This window comes from Cyprinodon tularosa, unplaced genomic scaffold (assembly GCF_016077235.1).
Source record: "Cyprinodon tularosa strain WSP-4 unplaced genomic scaffold, ASM1607723v1 ctg356, whole genome shotgun sequence".
Lineage (NCBI taxonomy): Eukaryota > Metazoa > Chordata > Actinopteri > Cyprinodontiformes > Cyprinodontidae > Cyprinodon > Cyprinodon tularosa.
This window is the reverse complement of record NW_024039070.1, coordinates 539,739-559,868: the sequence shown is the minus strand read 5'-3', so window position 1 is coordinate 559,868 and position 20,130 is coordinate 539,739. Positions and strand designations below refer to the sequence as shown.

General features: G+C 39.0%; 1 protein-coding gene across 1 annotated transcript in view; it reads right to left on the bottom strand.

Annotated features, from left to right (window-relative positions):
- The window catches only part of gas2l1 (growth arrest-specific 2 like 1), a 40,846-nt gene extending 24,295 nt beyond the window's left edge, over positions 1–16,551 (bottom strand). Inside the window, exon 1 of the mRNA XM_038295495.1 lies at positions 15,322–16,551. Coding sequence (XP_038151423.1) covers positions 15,322–16,023 — 702 coding nt within the window. The 5' untranslated portion in view covers positions 16,024–16,551. The remainder of the gene's footprint in view (positions 1–15,321) is intronic.
- Between the last annotated feature and the right edge of the window lie 3,579 nt (positions 16,552–20,130).

The following is a 20,130-nucleotide window of genomic DNA, read 5'->3' as shown; positions in this document are numbered from 1 at the left end:
ATTAGTTTTAAAAACTTCAACTTGTGATCCCAAATTCAAACTGCAGAATCTCCTCTCTTCACTTTTGTTTTTGGTACACTTTCTTACAACTGTTATATGTTTGTTTTCCAAGCATAACGTCACCATCTATTTTGCAACTTTCAGCTGCTTTCTCAGCTGCCTTGTGCTTGTTTTTTTTTTTCCTTTTTTTCTTCCTTGGAAATGTATATAACTATCATGAGTTATAAAGGAGAAAAGGAAAAACTGTTAAAACTATATATATATATATATATATATATATATATATATATATATATATATATATATATATATATATATATATATATATATATATATATATATATATATATATATATATATATATATATATATAAATATATATATATAAATATGTTTACTTCACCTTTTCTCTGCTGCCCTTTCTATCATCAGTTCATAAAATGAGCAGATGATTTTGGAAAAACCCCAGCCGGTGAGTAAATGGAAACGTTGCTATAACAACCAACACACAGACACACATAGTCCCACTCTTCCCTTTTTCACATTTAGCCCTCACCTCAACTGAGGTCATGAGGTTTTTTTTTTATGGTAGGAACCAGCACCTCGACAGACCGTCTAACACAGCGTCTCACATGAAGCACAGAGCAAGAAAATGACAAATAAAGTGCCTGAATAATAAGCTAATCAATATCAATCCTGTCAGTTTCATTGTTTGCATGGAGGACCATTTGGTGAGAAGTGTTTGCACCTCCCCTGTCTTCACTGTTTCAACAAAGCTGGAAACACTGAAACCAAAACATAAATATACCAGCACACACACCCACCCACATACAGGTGCTGGTCATAAAATTAGAATATCAAGAAAAAGTAGATTGATTTCAGTAATTCCATTTAAAAAGTGAAACTTGTATATTATATTCATACATTACATACAAACTCATATATTTCAGATGTTTATTTTGTTTAATTTTGATGATTACAAATGACAACAAATGAAAATCTCAAATTCATCATATCAGAAAATTAGAATATTGTGAAAAGGTTCAAAATTGATGGCCCCTGGTGCCACACTCTAATCAGCTAATTAACTCAAACCACCTGCAAAAGCCTTTAAATGGTCTTTCAGTCTAGTTCTATAGGCTACACAATCATGGGGAAGACTGCTGACTTGACAGTTGTCCAAAAGACGACCATCGACACCTTGCACAAGGAGGGCAAGACACAAAAGGTCATCGCTAAAGAGGCTGGCTGTTCACAGAGCTCAGTGTCCAAGCACATTAATAGAGAGGCGAAGGGAAGGAAAAGATGTGGTCAAAAAAAGTGTACAAGCAAGAGAGATAACCGCACCCTGGAGAGGATTGTGAAACAAAACCCATTCAAAAATGTGGGGGAGATTCACAAAGACTGGACTGCAGCTGGAGTGAGTGCTTCAAGAACCACCACACACAGACGTATGAAAGACATGGGTTTCTGCTGTCGCATTCCTTGTGTCAAGCCACTCTTGAACCACAGACAGCGTCAGAAGCGTCTTGCCTGGGCTAAAGAGAAACAGGACTGGACTGCTGGTGAGTGGTCCAAAGTCATGTTCTCTGATGAAAGTAAATTTTGCATTTCCTTTGGAAATCAAGGTCCCAGAGTCTGGAGGAAAAGAAGAGAGGCACTTCATCCACGTTGCTTGAAGTCCAGTGTAAAGTTTCCACAGTCAGTGATGGTTTGGGGTGCCATGTCATCTGCTGGTGTTGGTCCATTTTGTTTTCTGAGGTCCAGGGTCAACGCAGCCACATACCAGGAAGTTTTAGAGCACTTCATGCTTCCTGCAGCTGACCAACTTTTTGGAGATGCAGATTTCATTTTCCAACAGGACTTGGCACCTGCACACAGTGCCAAAGCTACCAGTACCTGGTTGAAGGACCATGGTATCCCTGTTCTTAATTGGCCAGCAAACTCTCCTGACCTTAACCCCATAGAAAATCTATGGGGTATTGTGAAGAAGAAGATGCAATACACCAGACCCAACAATTCAGAAGAGCTAAAAGCCACTATTAGAGCAACCTGGGCTATCATAACACCTGAGCAGTGCCACAGACTGATCGACTCCATGCCACGCCGCATTGCTGCAGTAATACAGGCCAAAGGAGGCCCAACTAAATACTGAGTGCTGTACATGCTCATACTTTTCATGTTCATACTTTTCAGTTGGCCAACATTTCTATAAATCCTTTGTTTTTATTGGTCTTCAGTAATATTCTAATTTTCTGATATGATGAATTTGAGATTTTCATTTGTTGTCATTTGTAATCATCAAAATTAAACAAAATAAACATCTGAAATATATGAGTTTGTATGTAATGTATGAATATAATATACAAGTTTCACTTTTTAAATGGAATTACTGAAATCAATCTACTTTTTCATGATATTCTAATTTTATGACCAGCACCTGTACATGTTATGTTCTGCTGTCTTTATGGGGACTTCCTATTGGCTTCCATTCCTTTTGCTTTCATTTGTATGGGCTAACACAGACCATTACCCCAATCTGAACTCAATTCAAAAATTATTCCTAAACCAAACCCTCAACCAAAGAAGAAAACTCCTCCTAATGGGGAGTTGACTGGTCCCCACAAGTACTTTTGAATTCCCACTAGCTTGTTGCTGAGAAATTGGCCTTACACTGTCCTCACTAGGTAACAAATACTTTGCCACACACACATAAAGAAAGAATGAGAAAAGGTCAGGCAGAAAACATGCGGAAGAGAACAGGAATGCTCAGATAAACTGAAGGATGAACTGCTGATCCAGATGAGACACACTTTCAGCAAGAGCTGCAGCCGTTTCAGAGAGAAAAAATTAAAAGCCATTGACTCATGATCCCCTTTGCATAGAACCTGCTGTGCCTATAAAGATATACACTATATTGCCAAAAGTATTTGCTCACCTGCCTTGACTCACATATGAGCTTAAGTGACATCCCGTTCCTAATCCATAGGGTTCAATATGACGTCGGTCCACCCTTTGCAGCTAGAACAGCTTCAACTCTTCTGGGAAGGCTGTCCACAAGGTTTAGGAGTGTGTTTATGGGAATTTTTGACCATTCTTCCAGAAGCGCATTTGTGAGGTCGCACACTGATGTTGGACGAGAAGGCCTGGCTCTCAGTCTCCGCTCTAATTCATCCCAAAGGTGTTCTATCGGGTTGAGGTCAGGACTCTGTGCAGGCCAGTCAAGTTCATCCACACCAGACTCTGTCATCCATGTCTTTATGGACCTTGCTTTGTGCACTGGTGCACAGTCATGTTGGAAGAGGAAGGGGCCAGCTCCAAACTGTTCCCACAAAGTTGGGAGCATGGAATTGTCCAAAATGTCTTGGTATGCTGAAGCATTCAGAGTTCCTTTCACTGGAACTAAGGGGCCAAGCCCAGCTCCTGAAAAACAACCCCACACCATAATCCCCCCTCCACCAAACTTTACACTTGGCACAATGCAGTCAGACAAGTACCGTTCTCCTGGCAACCGCCAAACCCAGACCCGTCCATCAGATTGCCAGATGGAGAAGCGCGATTCGTCACTCCAGAGAACGCGTCTCCACTGCTCTAGAGTCCAGTGGCGGCGTGCTTTACACCACCGCATCCGACGCTTTGCATTGCACTTGGTGATGTATGGCTTGGATGCAGCTGCTCGACCATGGAAACCCATTCCATGAAGCTCTCTGCGCACTGTTCTTGAGCTAATCTGAAGGCCACATGAAGTTTGGAGGTCTGTAGTGATTGACTCTGCAGAAAGTTGGCGACCTCTTCGCACTATGCGCGTCAGCATCCGCTGACCCCGCTCCGTCAGTTTACGTGGCCTACCACTTCGTGGCTGAGTTGCTGTCGTTCCCAAACACTTCCATTTTCTTATAATACAGCTGACAGTTGACTGTGGAATATTTAGGAGCGAGGAAATTTCACGACTGGATTTGTTGCACAGGTGGCATCCTATCACAGTTCCACGCTGGAATTCACTGAGCTCCTGAGAGCGACCCATTCTTTCACAAATGTTTGTAAAAACAGTCTGCATGCCTAGGTGCTTGAATTTATACACCTGTGGCCATGGAAGTGATTGGAACACCTGATTCCAATAATTTGGATGGGTGAGCAAATACTTTTGGCAATATAGTGTATCTTTGATGTTCTCTTAAAGCTTAGCCACCACATATGTCCTCATTGTTGCAGGTATAATTAACATTCCTTTTAAAAAGCTTGGATTGCGTCATATCTTCCCTATGTGACTCAACAATCTCTTAATTTGCTTCCTTCCTGACCTGCAAAGCTTCTAAGAGCCCATTCATGAAAGATATACAGTAGGCAGATGGAGTCCAGGGGTAGAGCACAGGAAAAGGGACAGGCAGAGATAAAAAGCTGTTTGGGATTTAATATTCAACTTCTTTGTTGATTCAAATTTAGATTACACATTTCATATTATCAGATAAAGCATTGATAAAAAACCATAAGCAAGCAAAACGGTCTGTGGTATTCTACACAGAAAATTTGCACTGAGAGCTTTGCAAACATATAATATACTATATAATTTTTTTTTTTTTTATTTAGAAATATTTTTATTTACATTATAAACCTTAGTTTATTTTTTTATATTGGGATCTTTCTTGATAGACAATCACAAGAAAGAACTTTGGTGTCCGTCCTGTGCTGAGAGTTGTAAAGGAAAGTTAGGTTTTAAAATAATTTCGTAAACTTTGAACTTGATCTCAAACTAATATTAAATCTATAATCCAAAAACGCTGATGATGATGGCTGTATCATGCTGAAGAGACACTTTTGAGCAGAAAACAAATACAAAGATAACAGTTAAGCTTTTTACTTGGAAAAAGTTTGAAAAATCAATCATGTTCCACTTTGTATTAGGCCATGACAAATCCCAATAAAACACATTGAAGTCTGCTGTTATAACACAGCAACATGAGACAAAAATGAATGTGAGGCCATTTATATAATGAAGACCTCTTGGTTTTTAATCATGCTTTAATCCTTCATATCTCTCCTATCTTATTCATATCCTCCCTGGACTTTCAGAACCTCGTTGAAAAGCTAATTTGCAGTTCTGCTTTGCTCATGTCACATCGTAGGACCACACAGTCTACTTGAGTGCTTCCCTCAACCTTAGGTGTGCCAGTCCACTCATTTTACAGGCTCATTTTATGGGCTCTCTGAGTGCTGCTACACTCCAACAATGAGGAACAAACCTTACAACTCCCTTCAGGGGAATTTCTACCAAAGTCTTCTTCCTTTACTGAGAAATTTAAGGGTTGAGATATTCAAAAAATATTATAGAGCACAGCACAGAGCTTTTAAAGTTATCTTCTAAATGATAGAACCCGACTATTCTTTCAGCGTATTTCCATGGCCGGAAGGCTGGAAATTTCCCTTAGGAGAGAAAAAAACCCATCAGATAAGCAGAGACAAGGGAGAGAAGCTTGCCAATGGGGGTAGCCGCATGGCAGAACAAAAAACTTTGGACCACCACCCATAAGAAAGAGGTCCTAACTGCAAATGTAACTTTAATCTTCCACTGAATCGCAGCTGTTATACTGCTGCTCATAAACGCAACACAGCTCCTGAACAAATTAACTTTGTAACTAGCATGGGCTGCAGGAGGGTGCAAAATTACAGCTTGCATGACAATAATGTTTTCTAATTCTGTTAAAGCTGTAGCCTGAGGGACGGGGCTGAAACACAGAGTTAGAGCAATACGGGTAACAGGCCCCATCAGCAGAGAAGTGGCAGAAAAACAGATAGATGAATGTTTCTGTGACACAAATGCCAGATAAATCACTCACATTGGGATGGGAAATAAATGGCAGACATTTAGAGGCTACAGTGCTCAGTACCCATTGCTGTGATATTGATGGGAGTTGCTATAACTGTCTAATAAAGGTGACCTAAAACCTGTTACATGTATTCACCAGTTCTATTCACTAATACATATATTTTAACTAGGACCCTAATGAGACCTAAACAGATTTAAATAAACATTTTGATAGCAGACGCTGTGGATTTCTAAACACCCAACATTAAACATAGCAAATTGATTAAACTGACGATTAATTTTCAATTAATCGATTAATAATCGGATAGCCAAAAGTTGCTAAAAGAAGATTTTTTAAGAAATTAAATCAGGTAAAGCCTAAACTTTTCCACTTGAGAAATTGGATAGAGCACATTTACAGAAGAAAACATTTTTTTTAATCCTAAATGCAAAATGTTTATTTTTAAAAATATATTTTTTTTTTACAATTTGGATATAATAACTGTTATTAAATGGTTGCTCTGTCAGCTAAAGGCGTTTTATAGTCTTTATACTCCAGTAAACGATTAATCAATTACTAAATTAGTGGAGGATTATTGAAATAATCGATTAATCCGATTTTTTTCAGCCCTAATTAGACATATATGCAACAAAATATCATCATATTTGTTTTTCAAATATAAATCTGTTTTGATCACTCTTACTGTTCTCCATTGGGTTTTTTTTCTGACAGCAGCTGTTAGTCCAACAAAAATGAGAATCTCCTCAGTCTCTCAGTCTTAACTTTTTGCAGCTTCTTACAGGTTTTCTTCAGTTTTGCGCTGTATTTCACTCAAGCCGTTTCCCCAGCGTCTCTCCCCTGTCCCTGGTAAAGATCAGAACGTACAATGCTGCTGTTAGCATGCTTTGCACATGTATGTTTTTTGTCTTAAAAAAACTTAATGCAAATATTAGCTCCTGGTTTGATGCAAACTACAAAGCAGTTGTTTTTTACTTTCTTACCCCAATCATTCTTTAGCCCAGATGTGTAGCATATAAATAGCTATCTAGCAGCTGTCCCATCAACGGATTCTGTTTCCTAAGCTGTGGACGTCTGTAAGCCTTTCAGAAATACAGATGCTTCTCTGATCAATGTTCTCCATTTCTGTTCTGCCAGTTGAAGTGGGCAGGGATGACTTGGTAGATTTACAGCTGGGCCATACTGTTTCAATTACACCATGCTCTGCAGGATGTTCAATGTTTAGGATATCTACTAATAAGCTAAACCTGCTTTAAACTTCCCTACAACTTTATCCTAAAACAGTCCGCTCTCTTTCTCCGTCTTTGTGAGGCAGTTTGTTCCTTAGCATTATCTAAAAAAAAACACACTTCAATGTTGAACCTTCTGAGAGTATCTGAATTAAGATGGCTGAATGTCAATGCATGATTTCTATTTTTCAAAAAAGGAGAGAACTGAAGCGACTGCTGAATGCTCATTAGCAAAGCAAGTCGCAGCAGGAGCAAAGTTAGAACAAACAAACCATGCATAACAAATTAAATTGTCAAAAATATTGAGTTGGTTTATCTACCGGTACTCTAAACTATGATGTTAAAGCACCTGAGAGATGTCTGTCGGTTATCTAAAGAAGGCTTTTTGACTGCTGAGTAGGGCTCGAGATAACACTGCTAAAATCCAATCATAGTACCTTCCCATGATGCATAGTGGGCTGCATCAATGCAAACTGTTCTCTGTAAATCAATACTCATCTTTTAACGACATGACAAACAGCCCATAAGGTGCAAGATGGATAAGAGAAACTGATGACATGAAGCTCTTTAAGTGCATACCTCTCTTGTTTGTCTTCTGCAATCAAACAACAATTTAATCAATCAACTCAGGAAGTTAAATATCAGTCTGTAGTCTAACCGGTTTGTCAATATGTACTGGAAGAGCTCAGCAGCACTCAGTGCTCTCCTTCTAATCAAGTTTGGTGAATTCGTGTTCTGTGTTCACTTGTGATCAGGCTGCTACAGAAAAAAAACAAAAGAAGACTACATATATAATTGAAGAAACCTGACAGGCTGACACCCAATTAAATGGTAATCATGCAAATGATTAGCTGATGGCATCAAGTGCTCCAATAAAGGAAAAAAGATTAGTGCTATGTAAAGTTGAGGAGTCAGCCGTTTCCACGCACAGACTGCTCCCTGAATGCTAAGAGGAGGTAAAGCAGGGATTGTTACAGCACAGAATAACCTTTTAAATGCTGCACTGCTAAAGACATGACTGCATTTGACACTGGAGGCTGACATGAGTGTGGTCCAATTCAGAGCAGGATGACCTACTTTTCCCCTTTGCTCTCCCTACTGTAGTCCTTCCTCCCAAAGTAGCATCCAATGCAGTCGGGTTTAACAGAGTGTACAGTGAAGCCACTCTAGGCGTGACGTCTGTTGTCTGCACCCGCTTTTTCTTATTCCATGAATGCATGACTTCAGCCAGAAGCTTAACAGAGCAGGGTTGATAAGGCAGAATCATCTTTCTTTTTTCTATCTAATCATGCCTGTCCTCTGAAGGTGTCCTCAGTGAACAATGGAGATGTCAGCTTTTGATTGCCTCCCTGCCAACAACCGCTGCCTAGCCATTTCCTAGCTTTAATAAAAGCACCAAGACATACGGTCACAATCTACGTTGTGTCGTCTCCTGTGGAGGAAGGACAGGGGGGATGGGAGCCACGGCTCACATCTATGAACTAAAGAGGGGCTGAATGTGAAACATAAGGTGAGAAAAAAAAAATTCTATAGGAAGAACACCAGATTCTGATGAAAGAAATTCAATAAAGATTATGGAAGACTTCTGGTTTGCTGACTTGTTTCTTTTTTTCTATTTTTGAACAATTACAATGGTCCTAAAGCCTCGATGTTAAGCTGAGATTCTTGCTTCAGCAAAGTTACTGGTGGTTGGCTTGGTGCGTTTAACAAGAAGGAAACATCTGCTTTTTAATTTCATAAAAAAATTTCAGCTGTGTCTCATAAATAGAGCCACTGATATAGGAATAGCTACTAAAATACCACTGAGTGCTTTTACAAAGGAAAAAAAAAGAAATTATATACAGCATATATATATATATATATTTTTTTTTTTTTTATTGGAAGTTATACAGAAAGCGCTGTTACTCACATTATCTTATCCAGTCAACACCTGAACTATACCCTCTGTTTTTATTAATTCTCTCGGCTGCCCTCCATTTGTTTTTGGAATATAGGCCATTAACCTTGCCCTGCAAGTTTGTTCACACTTAATATGATGATTGGTTCCTTTCTACTGTTTGCACATAATTGCCCAGTACCAAGTCAGCAACTTAAAGCAATCAGTGAGTTTCCTTTAAAAGAAAATTTAGTCGACCAGCTGCCATTATGGGATAAAAAAATATGTTTGTATCATATTATAATATAGGTTAAATTGGACTGTATCAGTTGGATCTGATTCTGACTTAAATCAGTTTTGTGTGAATTAGATTTGTAATAATTGGATACTAACATTTTTTTGCATTAAAATGCATTAAGGTGACATTTGTTGTAAAGAGAGACTTACAGCCACTTTCTGAGCCATAGATGAAGGCTTTCCGATATAAGATGAGTAAACTGGGGCAGATCAGAGGAAGAAAGAGAGGTGGGAATGTTGACATGAGGGTGTGTTGCCAGAAAGGTCAACAGCTAATCTCTTTTGTAGCCAGCAGCTAGTGAATGTGACTCTCCATGACTTTCCAAGTTAATTGTGCATTGTATCATTGAAAGATACACAATAATTACTGTTTAGTTACAGAAACTGCTGGGGTCCAAAGAGGAGACCTACTTACACGCCGTTCAAGAATTTAATCAATACCTAATCTTCCAAATTCCAGCATTTGAAATGGTTTTATTTGACTCTACTGATCTTTTTCTGAGTATTGTCATTTTTCATACACAGAGGGCCGGATTTATCAAAGGTTTGCGTGTATTAAAACGTGAGCTATTTCACTGCGCACGCTAAAAAATGTACAAACTGATCTATCAACAGCGTGCTAAAAGGATTTGGTCTTTAAAACGTGCTAAATAGCGTCTCTTATCCATTTAGTACTTTTTCTGCAATGAATATTCAATATAGGGCGTTTACACGCAAAAGTGCGTCTTGTGGGAGGAGAACATGTAAATATATTAATTTAGCACTCGCAAAGTGATTTATCAAACCTGAAAGCAATTTTGCTAACGGTATCTGACTCTATATTTAACACGTTTCAAAAGAAGGTGCAAATGGTCTGTATGCGTAATTGCGCACACATGGCAGCGGTTATTGTCGCAAGAAGGAGACATGGAAATGAAGCAAGGAGACGCAGAGAACGCTTTTTTTCACTCCGTGTGAATATTTTTGGAATGAACGAGGAAACGATCATCAAAACATATCGTTTATCCAGCATTGCCATTTTGGAGCTGTTGGGGGAACTCCGAATGGATTTGGAGCCAGCCACAAGGAGGACCCACGCAATACCAGATATCACGAAACTCCTTGCAACATTGCACTTTTTTGCATCTGGGTCATTCCAGCGTACGGTTGCAGCGAGAGCTGGGATCTCCCAATCTCGTTTTTTCAGAAGTGCTGTCCGACGTTCTAAATGCCATGTCGCCCTGACGCCCTACCGGAGAACCCCGACACCCTGCGCCTGTGGAGCAACATGCCAATGCAGTCATCTTATCCACAGTCACTTCTTGTGAGCCATTTGGTATGTGCATTTTTCTACAGGCCGATACAAAACACCTGTTTTTTGTTTTGTTTTTTGTTTTTTCTTACTGCGGTGAAGTAGAAATTCAGCCACATACCACCTTAGGGAATAAAGGTTGCCAAAGTTTACATACATATATATATATATATATATATATATATATATATATATATATATATATATATATATATATATATATATATATATATATATATATATATATATATATATATATATATATATATAATATATATTTTGGAGGGGGTGGTGTCACTGTAAGATTAAAATTTCTTAATGCACTAGTTTGCACAAACTACAAACTACTTTGCCGCAAACCACAAAACGCGCAAAACCATCATTTAAATAGGGCGTCTCCAACAGTTTTGCACCTGCCACCAGTTACGCAATCGCTCTTGTTAAATCCCCCGCAAACCATGGTTCAGCCCCTCGTGCAAAATTCCACTTTGCGAGCGCAAATTACTGCACGCAAAATTGGATCTTGATAAATCCGGCCCAGAGTGTATAATTTCAATTCAATTCAATTTAGTTTATTTATATAGCGTCAAATTCACAGCACGTCATCTCAAGGCACTTTACAGTTCAACCAGATCATACAGTCAAATTGATACAAAGTTTTCTATCTAAGGAAAACCAGATGATTGCATTGACTCATTGACTCAAATACAATCCCTCACACTAAGCATGCTTGTAGCGACAGTGGAGAGGAAAAACTCCCTTATATACAAAACAAAATTTCGTTACATACAGCTTTTTAACAGTGTAATGCCTAATTAATGCCTAACCTTAAAAAAAAACAGAGACACATGACAAATGTCCATAGGCAGACCTAAGGACAATCTAGTAACTAATGTAACCAAAGTAAAATAGAAAACATGCATTTTTTTGAAATGCTGGATGAGGAACTTGGGAACAATCCACACTTTTAAGGCCATGCAGAAATGGCAGCACTGGGATTTGAAACCAGGACCTTCTTGCTGCAAGGCAACAATGCTGCAGGAACAACAGAAGCATGTCATTGTTGGGATTCAGTGCAGTTAGAGCTGTCTTGTGATAATAAACTGCACAAAAACTAACAACACAGACTACATTTTTGCTTAAAATAGATTCCTGTGATTATATGACTTACACTTGATGTAAACAATAACAACTTACGTCCCATATAAGATATGTAAACAAAGCAACAGACTAGGAGCATTTTTATTCTGCAGAAAAATAATAAATAAAATAATGCTTCATAATACAAAACATTTAAAAACTAAATCTGGGTATAACCGGGGTGCTATTGTGTTATGGAGGTAAAGCGCATGACCCAAATATCGGTTGCCTCAGGTTTGAGTCCAAGCCCTGCTGCCTCTATTCTAAGAAAAAGAAAATAAAGGCCACTACAGCCTAAGCATGATCTTTAGAACTGGGTATAATTAGCAAAGCAATTATTGTGCATTTTTACACATTTGGGAAGAGTGACTCACTAAGTTTACATCAATCTGCATTAATTGGACTTTTATGCTAAATAGTAGAATTCATTTGGACAGCAAACTGTGACAAATCGGAGCTGCAGATATTATGTAATAATCTAATGCAAATGCTTAGAAATAGTGGAGACTAGGAACAGTCGCAACATGTTTTACATTTGACTGTTACTCAAATACTTTAGACAAAAAAGTTCTTTAAATCTGAGTGGAGAAAATCTATTTTTCACAAATTGCATCTGAATTCAAAGAATCAGATGTTGCATTCCTTTGTGGATGTTTGCAACATGAGACAAATACAATATATTTTACTGTCCATAAATAGATTATGATGACATATTGTTAAGGATTTCTATTGAAAATATGTTACAATTAAAGTGTTATCGGCTTTGATCGGATACTAAACATCTCCAAGATTCAGTGACATGAGAAGAGTGGAACAAGTTTTTTTTTTTTTTTGTTATTTTCAACAGATGCATTCATTAATTGTGGAAAAATACAAGTGCAAATTTCATGATACGTTTAACTAGAAAACTGCAGATAAAACCCATTATCTATATGGATATGACAGCTATGCAGCTGAATCTAACCATATGATTTTTATAGCAATGGACCATTCAGTGTATTGTCCTCAGCCATGAACATACAGGCCTCCTACCAAAGTGATACTGCTGTTAACAAATGTTAAACTAGTTGATCATGGGTAACTAGGTAACATGGTAACCATATTAGCTAAAAGCAAATGCATCACTTGTTGTAGCTGAATCCCTAAAACAGTGACAATATAAAAAACAAACTTTCAGTCCCTAAAACCTTTTTTTTTTATCCTGAAGCAGTTATAAAATCTTCTTGCTTGTCCTCTAGAAGGAAGGGAGGCCTTCTAGAGGACACTTGTCCTCACTTGTTTTAGATGGAGAAAGATGGCATGTTGCAAACATCCGTGCTGAAGCTGTCCCTGTTCTCCCTACCATGGCATACAGCTTCAATCCAACCTCCTATGTAATGATCAATAAAGTTTATTGTTTTCATTGCCCAATTTTAATTGCTCCCCACAGTTCTTTGCAGATAAACTGAAATTTCCAAAGAGGAAGCAGTCTGAATTTTATAGACAGATGATAACGCTTCTATTATCAGTCAGAAGCTCTCCAGTCTGAGTGTCTCTCTTTGACTCTGGCACATGACACTGTGAACGCTCAGAGGCAAAAGAGATGGTGACTGAAAAGGAAAAGACTCGCATATGCATCAGTAGCTCTTCTCTGATTGTTCCGTCCCAAAATGCGCCATGCTTGTATAACCTCCAGTCATATGAGTGTGTGTGTGTGTGTGATGGACTCAGAAGCTGGACAAGCTCTCCTCCTATTTCTGTCTACAGAGGTCACAGAAAACGCTCCACTCTGCTGCCTGACAAGCATGAGTGTGCCTGTCCTGTCTGCTCTCCTCCCGCCCTGTCGGCTCTTAGATCATTGGTGTCAAAGACCGGCATTGTTTCTCTCATCAGCATGAAAATATTAACTCCACCACCATTCACACAGCCTAACAAAAGCATGTGTTCTGCCAGGGTGTCTGCTCTCTCATTAGCTTTGTTGTGGTCTGCTGAGATGCAGCAACTTTTAATAAAGATAAGTTAGTTCCAATGGATTGGAAGAAAATTAGATGAATGTGGTTTAAAAAAAACGCATGTTGGGAAGCTGCTGCAGAATGCTAATGATTTAAACAGTTTGCTCTGCTTAATATAAACTATTTTTGTTATACAAGTTGACTGAAAGAGGCTCAACATGTCTGGTTTTTAAAATCCCAGAGGTCGCCTGCGAGGAGCTGTAAGAATTTGTGGGTGATGAACTTCTTGACCTCTTGGTTGAAAAGGAATGTACCAGTATACATACTTACACTTATGCAACAGGTAACCTGCAAAACCGACATGATGCTTTCAGAGAGGCAAGTTCACTTAAAACATTTGGGGGTTTTTTTGGGGTGGGTTTTATTGTTGAAGAAATCTGGATTTCCAACAGCTGCCGAAACACCAGACAAAACACGTTAGATTATATTTACTCTGAGGCAAGGTTAAACGTAGAGTTTCTGTGGGAAAGTATATTCTGTTATCCTGAGGGAATGCTTCCTTGCAAATCAACAATCTGCCTAAACATGCAAAAAATGAGCTCATCAGTCATAAAACACATTCTGTGTGCCTGTGGGAAAAGATAACAGGTGCATCTCATTAAATTAGATTTAGTTGAGAAGTTTGGCTATTTAAATCAAGCAAGAAAACTAATTTTAGCTTAAATGCATACTGGGTGGTATATTTAAAGTGTTTAATGATTATTTCTATTAACTTGGATAATTAGGCAGAGCCTAAAGCTAATAGAGCGTTAACCATATTGGGAAATTTAAATGTGGAATAAAACCACCACTAAGTAATTTTACTACAGACATTTCAACCAAGTTTAAGTATAATAATTATATATAAACCTAAAACTAGGATTGGGTTTATTTTGCAAAAACTGCAGCCTGGCAGAGGTGATCAGTCTATAGCGATGCTGAGATATTAAGCAAGCCTAGGTTGCTTTATTTGCAACCTTCAGCTTGTCCTTGCTTCCATTGTTGGCTCTAGTGTTTCCTTTTTCTTGTTGATAACAATTTTTTTTTTGTTTCTTTTTAATGTTCCTAAAAGTAAGCATAAATACCCTTGGCAATGTTTGCAAGTGCCAAGTCCTGCTGGAATAAATCTGAATATCAATAAATCCTGTCAGCAAAAGGAAACATAAAGTGCTCTAGAATTTCCATGTTCTTGTGTTGATTTTTGATTTGAAAAAACTCAGTGGATCTGCAGCAGCAGATGACCAAGCCATCATTTGCTGTGAAACCTTAACCCGTGATGCTTCTGACGTCTGGCAAAATCACCCGATGTGAATCTCCTCTAAACTCCTGATTTGGGTATTCTTCACATTCCTCTCAGGATGTGGTGTTTCCATTCACCTGTTATTTTTTTTAACCACACTTTTTCCCAGCTTCTTTCAGTGACTTCCTGGATTACCCACTAAGTGGAATGCATCAGTGTCTGTGTTTGGGGAAACTGTCAAGTCACTTTCTATAATTGCATCACCACATATCCATAACTTACAGATTTTGGAATCAGAAACAGTCGGCTTTATGAAATCTTACACAAACTTGAGCCTTGATAATGAAAAATCTCAGATAATATGCAACAAATGTGTAACATTTATGGTTCCTCTGCTGCTCTAATTCATTAAGACGCATCTTAAGAAAATAATGTAGAGACACTTCAGTAACTCACCAGCTCATCCAAATTTCTCATGTCACATAAAACCCTCTTCTGTGGCCAGAGGTAGGGCTCTGGATCCGGTTCTTTTTCATCCTGCACACTTTGACAGCTCTCCCTGCTGCTGTAACACCTGCTGGGTGAGCTTTCCTCAGCTGGCTCTCCTCCATCCACCCTAAGGCTCTCCTCATCCCGGATCTCCTCTTCGATCTCCTCCTCCAGCTGGATCAGCATGGGGGCCAGCATGCCAAACTTGGACCCCCGCCGCGCCACCTCCAACAGACACAGGATGAAATTCTTCTCGTTGCATCTCTCCACCAGGTCGTTAGTCTCAAACATGAGGACATCCTTGATCCACAGCTCCTGCCTGCACCATGTAATGAAGTTGGACACATTATCCCGAGCCAGGAAGGAGCCGGGGATGACGTTTCTGGACTGGAACACCACATCTTTGGACGGGACCTTCATGGACCTGGCAGCCTCCGGGTACTCCGACTGGAATTCCTGCGCGGCGCGGTTCACGTTGTTGGCGTGCCGACACAGGGCGCAGCCCGTCCCTAAAGCATCCATGAAGTTATCCGCAGTGACATCCAGGTCATAGAGGGTCTTCAGCCATTCAGCCAGGTCCTCCTTCATGGCATACAGGTATTCTTCGCTGGATTTAAAAGGCCGGATGCTTTTAGAGGCGGCAGACTGAATGTTGCTCTGATCAGCCATATTGTCAGATCATGTATCAATAGTCTTATTTGATCATCCCCGACTGTCTCATTGCATAACGGCACTCAGAAGGTTCATCCGCAAAATCAAGCGCACAGACCGGGCGGACGCACCCATGCCGTGCGGTTCTGTAGTGGAGCTAACTGAAGCCAGGCTTTGTGTTGCCAGGAGCATATCTGGATGCGGGGCGGCCGTGGCGCATGGATGCGTTTTCCGGATGTGTGTGAAACCCGCTTCCTTTACAGAGCGCATCGCAAGGTTCCGAGGAGTGGGAAAATAAAAAATAAAAAAAAATGGATCAGACCTGCTTCGCTTAGGCTAATCCACCCCGATGACCTGCCGGACGCACATTTCCACGTGTCGCAATGTCTGTCTGAGGCCCGCCGGCTCCTGATCGGGAGAAATCACGACAACTGAGCAGCTCCCAGTCCTCAGCTCATTTCCCTGCAAATAGGCTCAGCCCATGGCGCACCGCCTCCTGCGCTCAATATGTTGACCTGCTGCAGCTTAAACCAGCAGAGCGACTCGGAGCCACATCCCATTATGAGGGATAAACGCTGGAAGAAGAAACTTAACCCTATACTAACCAAGTCAGCAGGAACAGAAAGTGGCTGCAGTGGATTTGCCTCTTTTTTCACATATACAGATCTAAAAAGTGGGGTTTGGAATTTTCCTCAGCCCCTTTTAATCTGGAACCCCAAAATAAAATCCTGATTACACCTAAATTAAGTAAACAGAGCATATTAATGTATTAATATGTATTAATGGAAGTATATTAATCAAGATTTAAATGCTGTTGTTCTGGGCAGCCCTCAGATGTTTTTATGCAGATCTTTCATAAACAAACTGCTACTTGAAGACAGCAATGTAGCAGAAAGGCCAAAGATTGTTGTGGATAAATCTAAAGAAATGGAAGCTAATAAAGCAACATCCAGAGATTTTACACATGTGATATTGCAGTTCTTCTCTTTTCCAAACATGGAAAAAGTAAGGGACAAATGTGCCAAATGTACAAGATTCATCAGACTGAAAGGAATGACTAAAAGAACAAAGAGAGTCCTTATTAGTCTGGAGAAAGTTCTGCCAATTGACTACTTTTCTCAATCCTCAAATCTGGCCATGGAAGAGTAAGAAAAATAGAAAGCAAAGCTGATCACGGTTAATCGTGGAGGACACCTCATTGCAAATGGGAAGCATTTTAAAATATGACATTTAGCAGGAGCAACAATGTTTGAAGTATATGCAGGAGCAAGAGTGGGCTATAGTCCATAAGAAACTAAAAAAATAAAAAAAAGCAATCCACTGGGATCAGTTTCCGAGTTAGAAGACGTTTCGCTTCCCATGAAGCTTTTTCAATCCAAAATGTCAGGAATAGTGTTAAGTTAAAGGTTTTATACAGTAGCCCAACAAAGCGTTGTTTTTGTTTTTAAAACATGCAAATTGGAACAGATGAAGGGGTTCACCCATTTGGAATGCGGGTCATAGAAACATGAAAACTGATGTCCACAGACACTCCTTCTCTGGGTTTGATTTATTTTCCAAAGAAAGGGTTACTAACGTAGTGTAAGGGTGGTCATAACCCCAAAAGACTTCCAGACCTAACTAGTTTCAAAGTATATCTTAATGGCCTTGCCCCTTCTTATCTGTCTGAGCTGTTGCATCCTTACACACCCTCCCGTTTCCTCAGGTCAGCTGATCAGTTGCTTCTGAGGGTCCCAAAGACAAAATGCAAGCTCAGAGGAGACCGTGCTTTTTCTGTGGCAGCTCCTAACCTGTGGAATGATCTGCCTCTGACCATAAGTTATAATTTGCGGCTTTTGTTTCTGATTGTTTTTGTACAGTAAAGCAGAGAAACAGTTGTGTATTGTTTCATTTTCCCCTCAGTAGTGTGCCACCTTACATTAGTATTAAAAGTATGAGAAGTTAGAGACACAACTCAGATTACTTCACTTTTTCTAATCACTGATTACAAGGTGGTCATGATGGAGGTGGGCTACTGACAACCTCATCCAGATTTTTTTTGGTTTGTTACAGATTAATTAGCCACTAAAATGTTACAATACCTCAGCCTGAAGAGACTGATGAGATATCTAATCCAATAATGAGGTTAACCAGCCTGGTAACAAAGTACAATATGAAGTCGGTAAAGATAAGAGCACATTATCTTCTGTCTGCATACGATTTTTGTTATTAATTTACAACAGGCTTGTTACAAATGTAACAAGGAGGTCCTTCTTCAGCTAATCAGTTAAATATTTGACAGTAATAGTAACCTAATGTACAGAAAGCTCAAATATAAAAGGCCACAGCTGTCTTACATGAAAACCTCTTTAGGCTTTTTGTTGTGTAAAAAATAGGATATAAAACAGCTAACAACATTGGTATTAATCAATAGGCACCAATTAACTGCAAAAACTTAGAATACTAAATTTGGTTTTATTTTCCCATAGTTACTAAACAAAGCAGATGCCCTTACATAATAATGTATTGCAGCTTTCCATTGGAAATATTTTTAATCAATTAATTTATATCATATGGGACAACTAACTTTCATGCTACAGACACACTGTTGTAATACACAATTTGACTTTGCTTGACTGAATATCTCAAAGGGATAACTAGAATAACAGCAAGTGATGCTCTAAGAACCTGATAACTTCTAGTACAAATAAGATTTTATAGTATTTATATAAAAATGTAATATCCTGAAAAACAGAAGTTGAGAAATAAAGAAGAAAGTAAAGGACAAATACAGTAAAGGACATAAGGTCACAAAAAAGATGGGTAAGACACAAGTAAAGGAATAAAGGAAGAAAGCAAAGAGGTGGGAACAGAAAACAAAAGGACAAATCAAAGAAGGTATAAGCAACACAAAGGTGGGTGAAGCTGAATAAATTACATAAATGAAGAGAAGGAAAGACACATTCAAAAAGCAGGCTTTTTTTATCGTCATTACACAGAGCAACCAAATTCACTCTTCCCATTTAACCCAACCCTTTGGGGAGAGGTGTGCTGCCATTGTGCAGCGCCCTGGGAGCAGTGTGGGGTTATGGGTCTTTGCTCAGGGAGCCAGAATGTTGTTCCGTGGGATTGGGGCTTGAACTCTGAACCTCTGGAATCCAAGCGAAATGCCCTAACCACTAGACCACCACCTCCCTTCCTGAGATAAAAGAAAGAAGGAAACTGGCGCAAAGAAAGAAGAAATGACAAGGAAGAAAGGAGCACAAGGACAGACGATTGGAATCAATTAAAATGGATAACACAGATGTTTTGTTTTTTTCCCTCCCATACTTTTGCAGACAAGGAAAACAGTCTTGCTTTCGTGCCATCTATAGTATTTAAGATCCTAATCAGTTTGAAGAAAAAAAAGCAAAACACACACTTAATTTAGAAGTAATCTTAAAGTGCTTAGAGGATTATATTTTTGCAATTCTGTTCTTTAGAGTGGGATATTTGCTTAGTTGGGCTACGGTGTACTTCGTATGCCTGAAAAACATTAAGGCCCTATATAGCTGCTTATTGTGCTGGAAAACATAGGTCATGTTACCGTATATAATACAGACAACAATGTTAAAAATGTACGTAATCATTTAAAACTAAATCCTTTAAAATTTGTTTTTAAACAAAACAATCTGTTCATTAACAAATCTCTTGGTTAAAGGTGAAAATAGAAGTTTTAAGTTAATGCTTGTCAATTTTATAATGTGTAGAAAGTTGGTTAGCATATCGGTCACTGGATACTTTTTGTTCTTACCATGGAATATCTTAATTACAATGGTTTTCATTCTAAAGATTGGTAGAAATACTAGATTTACTTGCTCAACATGAAATTGCAGGACTACCATTTTCTTATTTCTGCATTCTTTTGTTCTTAAATACTCTAACGTAAAATAAATGTTTACTCTTTGTATCATCTAGACAACCCACCCTCATCTAAGAGCCAACAATTCTGTACTTTAAAAGTTCAAAATGTTCCAGCTGCTGTTTTATTAGGTTTTGAAATCTTTGCCTGCTCCTGATTGGACAGCGTCTTCTGCACTCTTCAACTGTGCTGAACGTACAAGCACAGCCAATGCGAGGATGGAGAGCTTGTTTTCATTTAAAAAG